The sequence below is a fragment of the Diadema setosum genome, chromosome 3, assembly GCF_964275005.1.
Source record: "Diadema setosum chromosome 3, eeDiaSeto1, whole genome shotgun sequence".
Taxonomy (NCBI): Eukaryota; Metazoa; Echinodermata; class Echinoidea; order Diadematoida; family Diadematidae; genus Diadema; species Diadema setosum.
Window position 1 is genome coordinate 44069341 of NC_092687.1, and position 16467 is coordinate 44085807.

The window sequence follows — 16467 nt, forward strand, 5'->3', positions numbered from 1 at the left end:
CATCCTTTTAACTGAATCAATTTTGATGGATAATGTTGGTCCACCCAATAAATTGATCTATAGTGGCACATCTAACTGTATTTTGACCCGTCATCGCTAAACTCGCTAATATTCGGTCGTTGGGCATATCGCATTTCAAAACTTGAAGCTTTTTAATGTACAAGTATATAACCTATTCCGTACTTGATATAATGTATGATACACCCCCCCCCCCCCAAAAAAAAAAAAAAAAAGTACCACAATTCAAGGTTGGTTTGATAGCTGGGCCCCAGATTAAATTTGTTTTCGGAAAATCGGCTAGGATGTTACGGCGCATGGTTTATAAATTCGTAAATTTAGAATATTAATACACCATCTGCTTTTGATTTTAAACACACTGGCTAAAGATATTCTTGTCTTGGTATATAAGTCAAGTATTTAACGGGAATGTAATGACAATGGTTAATGGTTAAGGCAAAATGTATAATAATGCAAACAAAGACAGAAGAAATTGGTTTCTTGAGTGGTAAGGTTTTGATTTCAGACAAGAGGTAGTAAGAGAAAAGAATTCAAAGAATCCTTGATAGAGTAATGTGGAGAAGATGGACATTATTCGTAAGGTGAGGGTCATCCATTTCACGTAGATCTTTGTATTTTAAGTACAACTACTCTACGGGAGACTATCCGCGCAATATCTAACCCGTATTTTATTGTAGGCCTAATACTTAGGCCTTTGTATCAATGACTATGACAGGTTCTTATTCCGTTTGTCAATACGTCTTGGATACGAGAATGAATGTTTGCATTCGTCTTCACACTCTCATAATAATGTATGCATCAATGATACATACATAGCTACGCACTCTGAACGATGATACATACACACGTAAAGTCTTACATGAATTTCATGAATAAGGATATACAATCATAGAAACATACATCCGTATAGCTACGCACACTGATAGATGGTACATGTACCTATACAGTCTTGCATGAATTTCATGGGATAGGAGTTAAAATCATCTATCCATACATCTAGCTTGATCTCTCTATTCCTCTCTCAAACCATTCATTCATTCTCTGTCGTCAAATTAAACAAAGTCCTGAACACCATCAATACACTCACATCCTAAGACGTGCAACAGTTTGCCTTACACATGAATAGTATTAGTCACCTACTTCATGATTATACACAAAATTGCACGGTTTACACCTACACGTGTGCACACAATCATACATACGTACATTATACACGCATACATACATACAAACACACAAGCGTCTGATGTCACGTCCGTCACTCGCCCACCTTCGTTTTTCTCCTTCAAATCATTGCTCTATTCTTTTAGTTTGAAAATCAACTTACAGGCGCCTTTATCAATATCCTTCCCTATACACTCAAATAAACTGTTCATAAATGGTATAAAATTCGTCACCGTGATTTCTATTCTGCCCTTCGCTTCTCTCTGTTGGACAAACTGAGAATTTAAACACCTTGTATGCACACTATAGATCATGAAACGAAACAAGTGTTATAGAAATGTGATTGTTTAATCTTCAAAAGAAGTCTTTACTGCGTAAAATGCGTTTACAATGACAATCCTATATATACTACTGCATTAAGGCTTAATTGTAATCATGCAATCCTTTCATCACTCAAGTCTAAACTGATCATACTTTAATCCAATTCTTTGGATACAGAAGGAAAGTAATGTCCTATTTTAAAACCAGTAAACCATACTTGTGAGGGTTTTAAGAAATTGTCCTCGTGTCGGGGACTAAACGTCTCTTCATTCAACTGTCTTTCAGCATTGAGAACAAGGTCTGACAATCAAAAATAGGAAGATGCAAGATCCTCACTCACAATTTTGTTTCTTTCCTATATCATTCCATTATGCAGTCGACATCACTTACGTAATTACAAATATGAGAAATATTTTGGTTTTTTGTTCATCTTATTCTGTTTATCATCATCAACCTTACTACTTTTAAATCTCGAATGTTGATGTGAAAGTGTGATTTTTTTTTTTTCTCCGTGCAGTAACCCGAAATTGAGATGCGATTAATTTGAGAAAAAAAAAAAGAGACCAGTAAATTTATTTTGATTACAGATCACGTCCATTTCAAACAAAGTATACCATTATGTATAGTAGGACACAATAGTCAAATTCGCTGCATGAGTTCCACCTCTTTGTACATTATGGCTATACGTATTCCGTCCGTTTTAGTGTTTAAATAGTGTAAGATCTCGACTGAAACATGGATCTAAGACTCTATGAACTACGATCCTCTACTGTCATATCCGTCAATGGGGGGATTTTCTTTGTCGAACGAAATGGCAAACATGTAATTATGAAACCACGATTCCAGTTTATGCTCTCCATCTATAAGAAAAATACACAAGATAATGACAGAAACAATTTGAAGGTTAGGACATTAGACAGACACATCTGAATATAGGAAAATGCCTCTATTATTTAAAGTGTTTAGATATACAAGTAAAGCCTCAAGAGGTTAAAAATTAGGTCTATATGTTTGCATGTGATCATTACTACATCAGCAAACCGCACAAAACGTTTTGAAAAATCGCATTGAAATAGAAAGCTTTGAAAAAAAACCGCTTTGGAAAATCGAATTGAAATAGAAAGCTCAGTTATTCTTGGTTACTGTTACGAGGGAATCGTTTCCAATGCCGTTGTCTCAAAATAGTTTTGTTACTCTACACTTTGATAGAAACTAATCACGGAGGATGAGTACAAGATGGAGACGCATTTCTCTCATTCACGCGTCCAGTCAGTATTAAATAAAGCTTTGAAATTATAAAACCTGCCCCCCTTAGCTCTCCTTTGCAATTACTTCCATGCATCTTAATGATTGGCAATAAGGGAACTTCAAAGGCTACATACCAAAGATCCGAAGGAGAAGAAGAGGAAGATGCCAACGATGAATAAGAATGATATTGAATAGGCAAGAAAAGAGTGGGAAGAAGAAGATTAAGGCAAAGAGGTAAAAGAGTAAAAATATTTTTGAGCACTTCAAGGGGATGTAGGAGGCAGGATAGAAAAAGAGAAAGAAAAAGTACCGGTCAGGAAAAAAAAAAATGAGAGGAAGAAAATGTAGTAAAAAAGGAAGAAAAGGAAGTCTATAGTACCTCTTCAGAGGATGATAATTTTTCTTCTTTTCATCACCACGATTACATAGGTCATCATCGACATGAACAACGCTGTGAAGAGCAGGGCGTATGTGGTCGACGACTTCTGAAGAGCTCCGCGATGTAGACAAGCAATGGGACCTGTATGGCCAAACCAAAATAATGACCGTAATGTTTTGACAGAGCACAATTAACGGGATAATCGAGGATAAACGGACAAGTCCCAGACCATTCTGTACACACGTCTTTTCATATACTTTATCTACTTCGTACATTGTCATTTCAAGAACATATCATAACCATATTCAAAACAAGAGTGAAAAAATGACACAAAGCCTCGAAAGTAAATTGAATTAGTTTGATTAAATTTTTTAGGTATAAATTTGAATATGATAGGAATATTGAAAAAAAATATATCATCTAGCATGTATGGATGAAGGTTAGAGTCAAACATAAGACAAAATTGGAGCTATCATCCACATTTTTTTTTTTACATTTTTTATTTATTTATTTTATTTTATTTTTTTTTTTTTACGCGTGCTCTATAAAAGTCCAGAGGCGAATGAAATCATATAATAACAAAAGTAGATTAACCTCTCTCCGAGCCGAAAGTCGAACAGTACTCGAGACTGGTGAAGGTCCAACCAATCCCGTTCGTCCCCGAGCATGTGATATTGATGCACCTGTTGTGTGGGTGTGGTCTGAAGAGAGCCGAGGTGATGCTGGACGAGGAGAGCGTGGTGTTGTCGACTGCGATGGTGTATGTGTGAAGGTGTGGGGAGGGCTGGTCCTCGGGACTAATGTGACACGTAATAACGAGAATGACCTGGCTTCCTTCCCCATTGATCTCCTGGGTCTCGATGGAGAGTATGTCACTCGCTGGAGGCGCGTGACCTAAGAATTAAAAGAAAAAAAACACAACACATATAGTTGTACATAATCTGTTTGTTTTGTTCTTGTTTTTTTTTTTTTGACTGTGTCTTTAATTTTCAGGTACTTCGCAATCTCAACAACTCATGAACATCCTTGATGAACAAAATGAAGATCCCCCATCAAGAATTTGAGGGGTCAAAGGTGAACAAAGTCCATTGAACGGTTGAAGGAGAATTATCCTCATTGTATTCTATTAACGGGCCAGACACTGACGAGTTTGGTTGACGATGCACATAGAATCATTATGTTTACAAAATTTGCATTGTTTATCCAAAAACATGTAATTAACACCTTAACACTCCCGAGAAACATTTGAATCTTAAAATTTAAACCTTCCTTGTATAAAAATCAAGTACAACAACTTACTCTACAACCATGGCCCTTGTGTTCACGTGAACAAATTTGCTACTGCCAATTGAAAACAGACTAGTTCGGGATATGAAAAAAGATATTAATATAAAAATCTTATAGTGATAAGACCGATACTTGCCTGGATTTCTTTAATCATAGCAATTGCATGAATGGACACAAGTAATGTGTAGACTACAGTATATAATACTAGTGGATCAACGTGCAATTACCAGCAATAAAGGTATAGTACTAACGAGTTTGGTATATTGTCAATCCTTACATAAAAAAAAAAAATGGCTTCATGTCAATTGCATTTGGAGAGAAAAACGTATAATAATGAAGTGAAATTGATTTTTCCTTGTACTAATCACAAAAGCTTTGGGATTTAAAAATTACGATATCATGGAACGTTTTATTGTCTTACGGTTGCGTCTTGGACAGTAAATCTTTGTAGCGTTCGTCCTTCCGATGTCGTTGATACCGGTGCAGGAGATTTCAACGCATTCACTCGGAATGGACTCAAGGATCAAGGAAGGGGAGCTTGAAGCTGACTCGATGACGTCATTCACTGCAATCTCGTATATTCCCACTGGTGGAAATGGTTGGTCACGTGGGTCGACGTCACATGTGATCCTGAGGCCATTAATTTCTTGTCCGTCCTCGTTGTCAACGATCTTGATCAAGATGATATTGTCTGCTGGACGGTCTGTCGAGACGACGAGAGTTAGATGTAGACGGATGATAAAATTCATCCTCATATTTCATTCAACGATGTTGATAGAATTCAGTACATTGAATAATCAAAAAAGTATGATCCAAAGTTATCTGCTTTTTAAAGTTAATCCTGAAATTATCCATTAAATTGTCATCGGCAAGTATTGATATAGCTTTTAAAGCATGTACGTAAAATCTGCTCATCATAGGGTGCGTTTATCAACTCCTTTTCTCGGCAGAAACAGGTTTTCCAAACAGCTTTCAAGGAATTTTTACGGGCTGATAAACACAAAGCTGTTTTGAAAGCCCTTTCGGAAAGCCTTTTCGAAAGGGTGCGTTTATCAACTCTCCTTTTCTCGGCAGAAACAGGTTTTCCAAACAGCTTTCAAGGAATTTTTACAAGTTGATAAACGCAAAGCTGTTTTGAAAGCCCTTTCGGAAAGCCTTTTCGAAAGCCGCAAATTTGTGGCTTTCCAAACAGGTTTCCTATAAACAGGTTTTCAGAAACCTGTTTGTAAAAGCCTTTTGAAGTTGATAAACGCAAAGGTGTTTTGAAACGGCTTTGTAGTATTGTCCTGCAGTTACGAACGATGCGCGCCTTATGTGAACTCTTCTCCTCGGGTCGAATTGCGCAATGCAGCTGTGCAGTGACATTCCAGTTATCGTGTTCGCGAAGAGAGTTGATAAACGCAACTATTTTGGAAGCCGTTTCTAAAGGGCTTTGGAAAGAGCTTTTGAAAGCCGTTTAAACAGGGGAAAGTTGATTAAAACGCAGCCAAAGTCTCACGCCGCCACTCAGAAATATTTGAAGTATGTGCTAAACTGGAGCTGCCTCAGATAGGAAGACAATTGATTCATGTGGCATTGCATCATGACTCGTGACTCTCAAAGGAAGATAATGTCTTTAAGATGGTACATGTAATTGCTTTTCGCCGTCCCTTCTTAGAAAACAAGCGGCACATTAAAAGTACAGGGCTTTGGAAAGGGCTTTGGAAAGGGCTATCGAAAGGGCTTTCGAAAGGGCTTTCGAAAGCCGTTTAAACAGGGGAAAGTTGATAAACGCAGCCATAGACACGAACAAACATTTCCCAAAAATCGACAAAGCTTCCATGCATGTTGCCTAACGAACAGGCAATATAATTTTGGCGCCTCGTGTGTCCTGCACTAAATTGCAGCAAGTTCGTTCTGAACACCAACATTCTTTAATTTTACATCATAAAGATAACCATAGGTATTTTTTTTTTTTTTGGGGGGGGAGGGGGCTTGCGACTTAACATTTCTGGGATCAAGGACATTCTTAATAATTGCATCATATGGGCATTTCCGTGAGTTGTGCGACATGACCACCAAAATTTTACCCGCATATTTCAGGACAACTGATAATCTTACTTTGTTAGCCATAGTTTGAAGTGTGTGAAACCAACTTTACCTTTAAGAAAAGTTCCCTTTTGTGCATTTTTATACCTTTTGAAACCAGAAAGCATTTCTTGACCTAAAAATCCCTAAAAAGGCATTTTTGTTGCTCTTTGTGATTATTTTTTATATTTGAGGCTCAAATCAAACTTTGTTTGGTTTTACAAATCAAAAATATATTAATCTAGCAGTAAATAAAGTGGAGACCTCGATATAAGATATTACTTTGGACACCAGCGTGCTCTTACATAGCTCGAGAAGCTGCTGTAACGTGAGTTACCGAAATATGAACTTTTTAACCTAGCAATTTTACTATGCCCAACTGAGACATGGTATTTTGGATTATCAAATAACTATGCAGCACACATCCAAGAAATATGATGGGACTTATAGTCTTTGCTTCAAATTCTCATAACAGAGGTCTTAAAATTGTAACGTGAGTTACCATGTAACGTGAGTTACCACAATGTAACGTGAGTTACCAACATGATTTTTCTTTAATACCAAGAAATGATTGAAGGCTGTGATTGTAAGTAACCAATGAGTACATGATTACTGAACTCTTGTATTAAGATTCTATTTCCAGTAGATTGTTATTCTCTTGGTCTCTCTCCATCACCAAACCAACTGGTCTACATGTACAATGTATTAATTACACATGTTCATCACATGTTAACTTCTGAAAGAAACTGTTCCATATTTACTATTTAATATTACAGTGCATGTACTGTAGTATACTGATCTGTTACGAAAGTTGTTAAAAGACATTTCTTCTAAAGCTGCATGGACCTTGTTCCAGCAAATTATCAAAATGTTGTGATAACTATTAATAGCCTCCTGATTGGGATAATCACTGCATGATTACTCTTGAAAAGTTCTTGTTTTTGTAATTCAAGTGATTACTATTTGACATTTCATAGTTTATACCTACCTGTATAGACCAAAGCCATTGTTTATGAGGCTGAAACATTTACATGTATGAACAGAATTTTAAGATTGGAGCTCGCTTCCTGCTGTTTTTCTGAGATTTTTGAGAACTGAACATTGTGAATTTGACACGCTTATGTGTTTTATACTATTCTACTCTGAGGTTTTAGCTATTTTGTTGCAAAATCCTACAATGAAACTTTTCCATGTTTACTGTAATTTACTTTACATGCTGATCTATTACCAAAAACTTGTTGAATGTGAACCTCATTATCAGACATTTTCTTTAAGAGCTGGACAGTCATGTACCTTAAAGCAAACTATCAACATTTTGTGATATTAATAGTTAGCCTCCTGATCACAAAATATTTTTATTCATGTTTTTCATTGGGATTTACTGCTTCAGTCTGCTTGATTACTCTAGAAAATACTGGTATACTTTTTACATGTATGTACAATTGAAATAATGGCTACTTGACATTTCATAGACCAAAGCCATTGTTTTTTAAGGCTTAAACATTTATGAACATGTTTTATTAAACTGATCAATACTGGTAGCAGATAACTAAAATCTATCTGCAGTTTCTGTAGTTCAATTCTAATTTCTGTACCAGTTTAGTATAAGAATTTGTAAACAAATCAAACATACAAACAATTGATTATTAGGTAATTCAAACAATTATCAAATAATTGGAATATAAATTGCATTGTTTAAAAGTTAAAAGATTTATTGAAATATTCATTTCTGAACCTTTAAACTCTCCACAGACTACAAAGTCTTTAGTCTCGTGACTCAGTGTATTAAATGGAATAGTTTATGGATGACTTGTTTTATCTAGATAGCCTGAAATCCATTTAAATCTAGTAAAAAAAAAAAAACAATCAAATCAAATTCTCAATTAAATCCTCAATTTCTGATGCATTTGTTAACTGGAAAAGAGTGTAATTTAATGAAATAGACTCTGTTTCATATCATTTTGTTGAATACAATTTTGTCTCAGTACAAATGAAAGCTTGGAAAACGACTCAATTAAAAATGAAATTTATCTTCAAGTTGGTATTCTAAATGTAAAGTTTCCTGCCTTTTGGTAATCTCAAGGATAAAATGGGATTAATTACTGTCAGATCAATGTTCAAATCAATTTAGATTCTTTATTCATGGAGTTTGTTTGTGAAAAAAAGTTGTCTTGGTAAGTTTTCTTTGGATTATTAAGACAAAAAATTGTCTTGTGATCATGTGGACAAACTGTAACGTGAGTTACCGTAACGTGAGTTACCGCTTCACATGACAATACCTGGAGAATGTAAGACAATTTGAATTTTTACTATACTTGGTGATGTATGTTGTTAGTCCATGACCTTGACACAATAGACTTTAAAGTCTCTCTGTTTCTTGTTTGAGGAAACTTTTGAATATAAGACATGCCAAATTTTTGCATGTCCAAATTATGTAACGTGAGTTACCGACATTTGTAGTGTTTTTTCTCATAGTTCTCCTAAGAGTCTGTGGATGTAATGTTGCTGTGAGGTAGGATGGAGGTGCATGATCCTCATTCACATACAGTAACTCATATCACTAATTAGGTTTTAAGGATATTGATATCAACGACCTAATTTTGAGTTCAAAATGTAACGTGAGTTACCGTGGAAATGCCCATATGCATATTATCTTCTCAGGAAAGTTATGTAATGTCATAATCATCGCATGCCTGGCAAACCTGCATAGCTTTCAACAATACTCCGAAAGAACCGAACAAACATGATATCATGTGGACTTGCGCGCAGATCATGGACCCCGTTTAGAGTGCGGGGCCGGGCTCGGCCGCGGCTCGGCCGCGGCCGATTCCGACCTCAATAGACCGGTTTACTAATGATATGCATAATGACGTCAACCCCACGCGACCCTAGTGATTGTAACTAAGTCGGGCAAGCGAAATAAGCGCGGACGCGCGCGCCACACTGTTTTTGCATTCACGCGTGTATTGTCTACGATCATTACTCGCTGCGGATAATCGACAACTTTTATTTGCTATAATCTTGCTTTGAGATGGCGTCAGCTTCAAGTTCTAGCCAAAGTTCGAGCAAGCCATGGATGAATTGGACAGTTAAGGAATTAACTGAGTATTTTAGGGATATAGGTGTGAGCACAAGCGGCTACAAGGAGAAACTCATCAAACTAGTGCAACTGCCGTAGCCGATTTGGATTTGCCCATCGATCCCGACCTCTCCCGGGCGGACACCGGCCGGTCACTGCAGGAGAAGCTCGCTCTGGTAGGCTGCTCGTTCTCCGATCCTAACAAGCTCGCTGGGTTTACATCCAACTTCGAGTGTATTCCAGATTTTGGACTCTTTGACGTGTTCAACTACCTGATCATCAATCGGACTGACTATCACTGGAAAAGCTAAAGGGATACAAGTCATTTGAGGACTACCGTCTTTTCGCGGATGGGAGTGTTTCAAGCCTGAAGTTCAATGAGGTTTCGGACACGAGCCCTTTTCGTGTTTTCCTAAGTGAGGTTAGGCCGACCGGACATACCTCAACAAACCAACTTACCAGACCTGGGTCGTGATGAATAAGTCAACGGGGGAAGTAAATGTTGCCTACTGCGAATGTCAGGGAGGTTAGGTCTATCGGTCTATCATTGTTTTTGTTTTTAATTTTAGGTCTACGTCTAGATCTACTCTAGATCTACTCTAGATCTAGTCTAGAGTATAGGGCTAGGCCCCTAACTGTTATTGTTAATAGAAAATTAGGTCAAAATCGTCATTCTATTTCATGAAGTCTAATCAGTCTGAGTCTAACTTAAAAAAAAAATCCTTGGAAACATATCGATTATGAGAGATTCGTTGTCTAGTTTAGATTTCATAGTCAATCATAATGCTTAAAATCATTGAAGTTTGAAGTGATGCAGTCATACTGTTGTATGTTCCGTAGCAGCAGTGTTTTCCACCCATTTTCAGAACTACTGAAGACAAAATCGAAGCCAAAATTCAATAAAATCGAAACTATAGTCCAAATTGCGTTTGATCACAGCAGAATTTTCCCTCATCTAAGGTTGGGAATTGATTTAGAGCCACACGAAATGCCAGGAGGTAAAGTCGAAGTTGATGCATCGCACACATGTACACAACATACACGTAAGTCTACATGTGGGGACGTGTCGGGGACGGCTGCAGCAGCCGACGCTGCAGGCTCGCATCCTTTGTTTGCCCGAGGTTGCGGCCGTGTGCAAAATTAAAGATCTGTGCATACATTTTGTCCGTTTACACTGCTGGGCCACCGAACTAAAACATATGTTTTAGTTCGGTGTGCTGGGCTCGGCCGCGCTTTTGATTCAAACCTTTCAATATTTTGTCGTAGTGGCGCTCTGCTTGTAAACAAACGCAATTTGGTATTGTCTGGTTTTCAGACCCTTTGCCAAATGAATTCCGTGGCGACGAAGTCGCCGTTCGGGCAAAGGTCTTTGCCGAAGGAAAAAAATCCTTTGCAGGACAAAACCACCTTAAACTATACTAGTTTTCGACGTTGAGGGGGTTAATATCCTGAATAGCGAAAGATACAGGCAGAGGGTTTGGAAGCCAGACTAAAATTGGCCGCACAATTGGCCGCGCATTTGGCCCAGTTTGCGTTTACACCAAGAAGAGGCCGAGACCACCTCCAGAGCGAGGCCAAATGCGAGGCCAATTTTGGCCTCGCATTTGGCCTTTTGCGCGTTTACACTGAAGCGGGGCTGGGCTCGGCCGCGGCTCGGCCGCGGCTCGGCCGCGGCCGAGCCTCACACTGTAAACGGGGTCCTAGTAGATCAGATATTGAATTAAATTACTTACGCTGAACTTCCAAGGTTCGAGACCGTTCACTGCCGATGAGATGACACTGAAGTACGCCCCTATTGTCAGCTGCGGTCGGAGTGAACGTCAGCTCGCTACGAACGTTGTAATATGTAAAACGATTGATACGGTAGGCGAGACCAGAACTAGCAGACTCGTTGACAGCATTATCGCTTCCTTTAATACATGAGAAACAGAGTGGGAAAGAAACCAACAAACCGAAAAGAATTTTAATAACATTGGAAGATTTACTTTGTACATCGATAATCGTCAGAAGATTTGTCAATGCCTATTATCGAGCTTTCGATTAAGGACGAAAGAGAAAGAGGAAGGGAAGCATGGCGTGAAATCATTTTCCGCATTTGCAAAACCAAACATTTCTCAATCCTGTTGATTTTTAGGACGGTTTTCGGTGGAAATAGCTTCCGGTCGGAATACTATAGAACAGCGCAGCTACCCGCCACACGTTTAGGTTTACAGCAAGTGCGCGTGTATGACAGCTACGCATTCAATATGTTCGCATTAATTCTCGCCGGATAGTTTAGTTGGTTGTTTTGTTCTTTTAGTGATGAACAAATTTTACAATGACACTCGTTTCAAGCAAAACAGGTCGAATTTCTGAGGTTCATGCCGTTGAGATAGCATCACCACGTACGTCGTGAAAAAACAAGTTGTCTTAACACACTCGTATGAGCCAGGGTAGCTTGGTTTCAAAATGTTATGTACTGGTAGTCGTATTCTGAAAACATTTTTGGTAAGATTTTCTTCCTATTCTAAAATCAGGAATTTTTCCAAAAAAAAAAGTACACCGTATTCTGAAAATCTGTCTTACTTTATTCCTAACCTTTTTCATAACTTTTATTTCCTATCAAATTTGCCTACAGATGGGAAGAAATGGGAAAATATTCTAATGAGTATGATATCTAGGAAGAAAATAATTTCTGACCTTGGAGGAAATTGTTATATTCTAGAATGCACTTAATTGGAAATGATTTAAGAAAAGCTATTAGGAGAGCCTTTACCCTGTCCTAAATTCCGTTAATATACTAATTAAAGGAACAGCGAATAAATAAAGGCAAAACATCATGCCAGACCTTTGATTTCGCCGAATAACAAGTTAACGTATTATTCAGTTTTGCTCTCTGGTTATTTCAAATATAAAAACTATTAACTACGTTCATATGAATAAACTGTACAGGTGAATCATCGTTTAAAAGTGTTCCTGTTTATTATTCAATTCATTTTGGTTATTCATTCATTTTTTGTTCAAATGTTCTTGTCATATGATTGTTTGCCACGAAAGTTTTTTTATTTTTATTTTTCTACTGACAAAACAAATACATGTAGTTACGTATTCGGTTGTGTAGACCGGCAGGTCCCATTCCGTGAATTTGTGTTTAAATGGTGTTAATGTGTTGGCCAACATGTTTTATGGAGTTTGGTTTTTTTTTTTAATAATTATTCTCAGGCTGCACAAAATGCATGAACTGAGCTTTGATAAATGCAAGGCAAACAACTCTTTGCCAATGTGTTCTCTAAATCTTAAATGTACAGATCCTTCTTTTTTATATATACATTACTTGATAGCTATACATGAATGTATGCCTAAACTAAGTATTGATGTGTGTACATATTCTCTGAAAGAATTATCCGCGTAGGTTCAATAGCGTTCGCTTGTTACTGTACATACGCACAGCAAACAGGCGTAGATGGTAGCGCTGGCCGCCACGCTGCCCTCGGGCGCCGGCCCGCTGGTCGATCGTGTAGCTAACTGGATGTATCCAGCCGGCGCGCCAGCTGCCGGCCACATACCGTCAATGTACCACACGCGTGTAGCTTATGTATAATACACTGACTAATTTATTTTTGTTAAAAAAAAACAACAACAACAACACTCCACAATTTCTGCGATTCTCTTTTAATATTTCTTTCTTTGTAAGTAGTACATTTTCAAAACTGTATCACGGGTGAAGACAAACATGTGTTTTTAACCAGACGTCATAATTTCGTAAGGATATTATCGCACTGGTTAATTTTGCATAATACCAAACAAAATTTGTAATTTTATTTGCTTTAATATTAGAAAATGCAGTGGGCGGGAATAAGGATGTCCTAATTTTTTCCAGGGAACAATTTCAGAATACCAATTCTGTCTTTCATAGGCACTTCTGAACTGTCTGACTTAGAATTGTGGAAAAAAAAGAGAAGATTTTCAGAATAGTATAGGTCCTACTATACCCTAGGACTCGTGCCCGACATCGCGCTGGGTCGGGCGATCATTCTTTTACTTGTAAGTAGGACAAGTTGTAGTTTCGTATCGCCTCGTATTGTGATATTTATACATTTACAAACTCCCCCTCAATATTTCACAACCTAAAACAGATTGTCTGAATCTCGTCAAAGTCTGGCAAAAGTTGAATATTTACTGTTAAGACACTTTTACCCATTTCGAAATAATTCGATGGTTTGAATCGAAACTCTGCGCTGCACTCAAACAGTTGGCCGCGGTATGGTAGTGTACACGTACACGGCAGCGTAGTACAGTCATTTCTAGATAAGTCTAAAAGTGTTCAAATTAACAACAAATATTCAACTTTTACCAGACTTTGTAGACTCAGTTGTAGGGACTTTCGTTTGTAAAATATTTAGGGAGAGTTTGTGCATGTTTGAAATTTGTGTGGCGATGCAAAACTACACTACACAATCACTGTGCCTCCCGCTAGATTGTGCATTGATTTAGACGTACAAGCTTGTACATACAACACTGTATGAATTGGCTTAAGATAAAGAGAGAGAGAGAGAGAGATGAAGAAAGAAGCAAAACTCGAGCGAGAGACTTCTTTAATTCAATTTTAAATCATTTTTTTTTTCATCTTAGATTTTTATATTATTATTATTTTCATTTCTGTAACTTGGCCTGAGTTACTCAGTAGCCTACATTATGAAATGCGTGAATAAATGAATCAAACTTACGGTCTCCTTCACACCTCACTCCGGCGTCTTGACTGTGAGTACAGCCATACACATGACATTCCCATGGATTACGAAGGCAATAAACCAGAGAGTTTTCCGTTCCATCACAGAAAGCCGCGTCAACCCAGATTGGTCCAGATCCCTGCCCAAAGTGCGCTGACCCATAACTAGCTGAGGCCGATGAGTAGCCGAGATTTCTGCACACCACGTGCGCGTCTTTCATATCCCAGTAATAGTCACACACCGTGCCCCACTGCCCGTTACACGATATCTCAACTCGGCCTTCATTTTGGGTTGATCCACCAACCAGCCTCACTGTAATAAACATGAGATAAAAAGATAAATAGATAGATAAATGGCATTTATCAAAATCACATGATTGGCAACCAAAAGGTTGAATTGTAATATGAGTTAAATAAGTCATTGCATGACATGGTTTGATACACACGACTATTTGTAAATAACTACAAATGAACACAACACTCGAAACCAAACAAAACCCTTGACACACACAAAACTTGAATAGGCCCTATATCATTTTACAGCATTCCAATGCAGGATTAACATATTCATTCATTTGCGAATATCTTCATATTCACACACAATAATCTGAGGTTTGGTGTTCCAAGTGTGTCGTGTGTCTTCAGGTCGATGTTTAGCAGTGACATCTCAGAGATCACAAACGACGCCTCTGACACGAACAAACAGAGAGGTCTTCTTGAAAGTACGGCAACACGTCAAAACTCCATGATGTTAACATTAACATTCTGACATCGTCCTGAAATGAGAATGAATAACGTTAGACATTTAAATTGAAATAACAAAGTGAAATAGTAATCTCTTAATTGTTCTCTTCTCTATAAAACTAACTTTTTACAGACCCAATGTCGTATGAATGATTGTGAGAACTTACCGGTAGGCGGTAGATCTACATTACAATTAAAAGTTTCCTTTACACCCACGATAAACCCAATAACAATAAATCCTACAAAGGTAATGTTACTGTCTAAAATAATAGTCAAACCACATCCCTTGCAGTAAAGCATAATTTTCGTTTTTGTTTCATTTCGCTTTGATCAAGACACAATGAAATCAACTGAACGTAGTGTTTTGTAACTTGCACATGCTGAGCCTGTAAACAACATAGGGCCTAACGTGTTAGGCCTACTAGAGAACTATTTACGCTCTAGATTCTAGTGTACTGGCAACCCCTTACCAAGCAATAATCAACCTTTTAATACACTATCAACAGGGGCTTACTTTACAATCCCCTTATTAGATTTACACGTTTATTTTCTCACGCCTACACCCTCATGATCACGACAGCATTTCAATGAACCTTATACCTTCAATCCCAATAGTTTACACGTTCACTAAACCTCATTATTTTTTCCAAACCTGCCATCAACTTTGGTCTACATTATTCCACCGAATTTCTTTCGCCCAAGCGTCTTGCAGCCGACATACATACACTACGCGCACAAAACTATGCAACATACGGTACACTGCGCGACGTGTCACTGTGGATGAAATACTACACTAGGCCTAGTGGAAATGCAACTACAATCCCACTGTAGGACCCTACATGTAGCTGCAGCAGGAGCCGGCAACTGACAGCTAAAATCATATCCTAAAAATAAGCATTGCTTAGCATCATCGCCCTCAAACATTATACAATGAACACTGGTAATAATAATTGCCATTATAATACCCCGAAATACAGCTTTAAATATCACTTTACAATAGGCTCGACTCACCATCCTGCTAGGATCTGGGCTTAGCTAGCAGTTTGTTTGCAGCTTCTCTGGCTAGTCTAGCTTCTCATCATCAGATCATCGTACTGGCCATGGCCAACTCTCGGTCGAAAAGTGAAACGCTGGGAGGAGTGCGCCAACTAGCGTTCAGCGGGGATATACTTCAGCGGGTGAAGTTTTCGGGCCATGTACTATGCAGGTGCCTGTATGAGCATGCACTTTCGCGATATGTTTGTATGAGACCAAAGACAGGCTATTGAAGAAAATAAAGAAAGAATTTTCTGTAGATCTAGAGAATCATGAATAAATATAGGAATTGGTGCAGTGCATTAAAGGACAAGTTCACCTTCATAAACATAAGGATTGAGAGAATGTAGCAATATTAGTAGAACACATCATTGAAAGTTTGAGGAAAATCAGGCAATCCGTTCAAAAGTTATGAAT

At 37.9% G+C, this 16467-nt stretch overlaps 1 protein-coding gene across 1 annotated transcript; it reads right to left on the minus strand.

The window, feature by feature from the left end:
* Positions 1 to 1511: 1511 nt before the first annotated feature.
* Positions 1512 to 16069, minus strand: LOC140226596 (uncharacterized). Its single transcript, XM_072307050.1, has 8 exons — positions 16027 to 16069; positions 14873 to 15047; positions 14270 to 14584; positions 11297 to 11473; positions 4839 to 5120; positions 3725 to 4024; positions 3131 to 3271; positions 1512 to 2363 (listed from the first exon to the last, which is right to left on the minus strand). Exons 3-7 carry the CDS (start codon positions 14490 to 14492, stop codon positions 3135 to 3137), a joined length of 1119 nt encoding a protein of 372 aa, XP_072163151.1. The 5' UTR covers positions 14493 to 14584; positions 14873 to 15047; positions 16027 to 16069; the 3' UTR covers positions 1512 to 2363; positions 3131 to 3134.
* Between the last annotated feature and the right edge of the window lie 398 nt (positions 16070 to 16467).

Bases quoted from the DNA above. Each gene is read 5' to 3' on its own strand.
- LOC140226596 (XM_072307050.1), bottom strand. From the start codon at position 14,492: ATGAAAGACGCGCACGTGGTGTGCAGAAATCTCGGCTACTCATCGGCC. The intron at 11,474-14,269 runs GTAAGTTTGATT...CATGTATTAAAG, and splicing joins AGTGAGGTGTGAAGGAGACC to GAAGCGATAATGCTGTCAAC. The intron at 4,025-4,838 runs GTAAGACAATAA...TTTAATTCTTAG, and splicing joins TTACTGTCCAAGACGCAACC to GTCACGCGCCTCCAGCGAGT.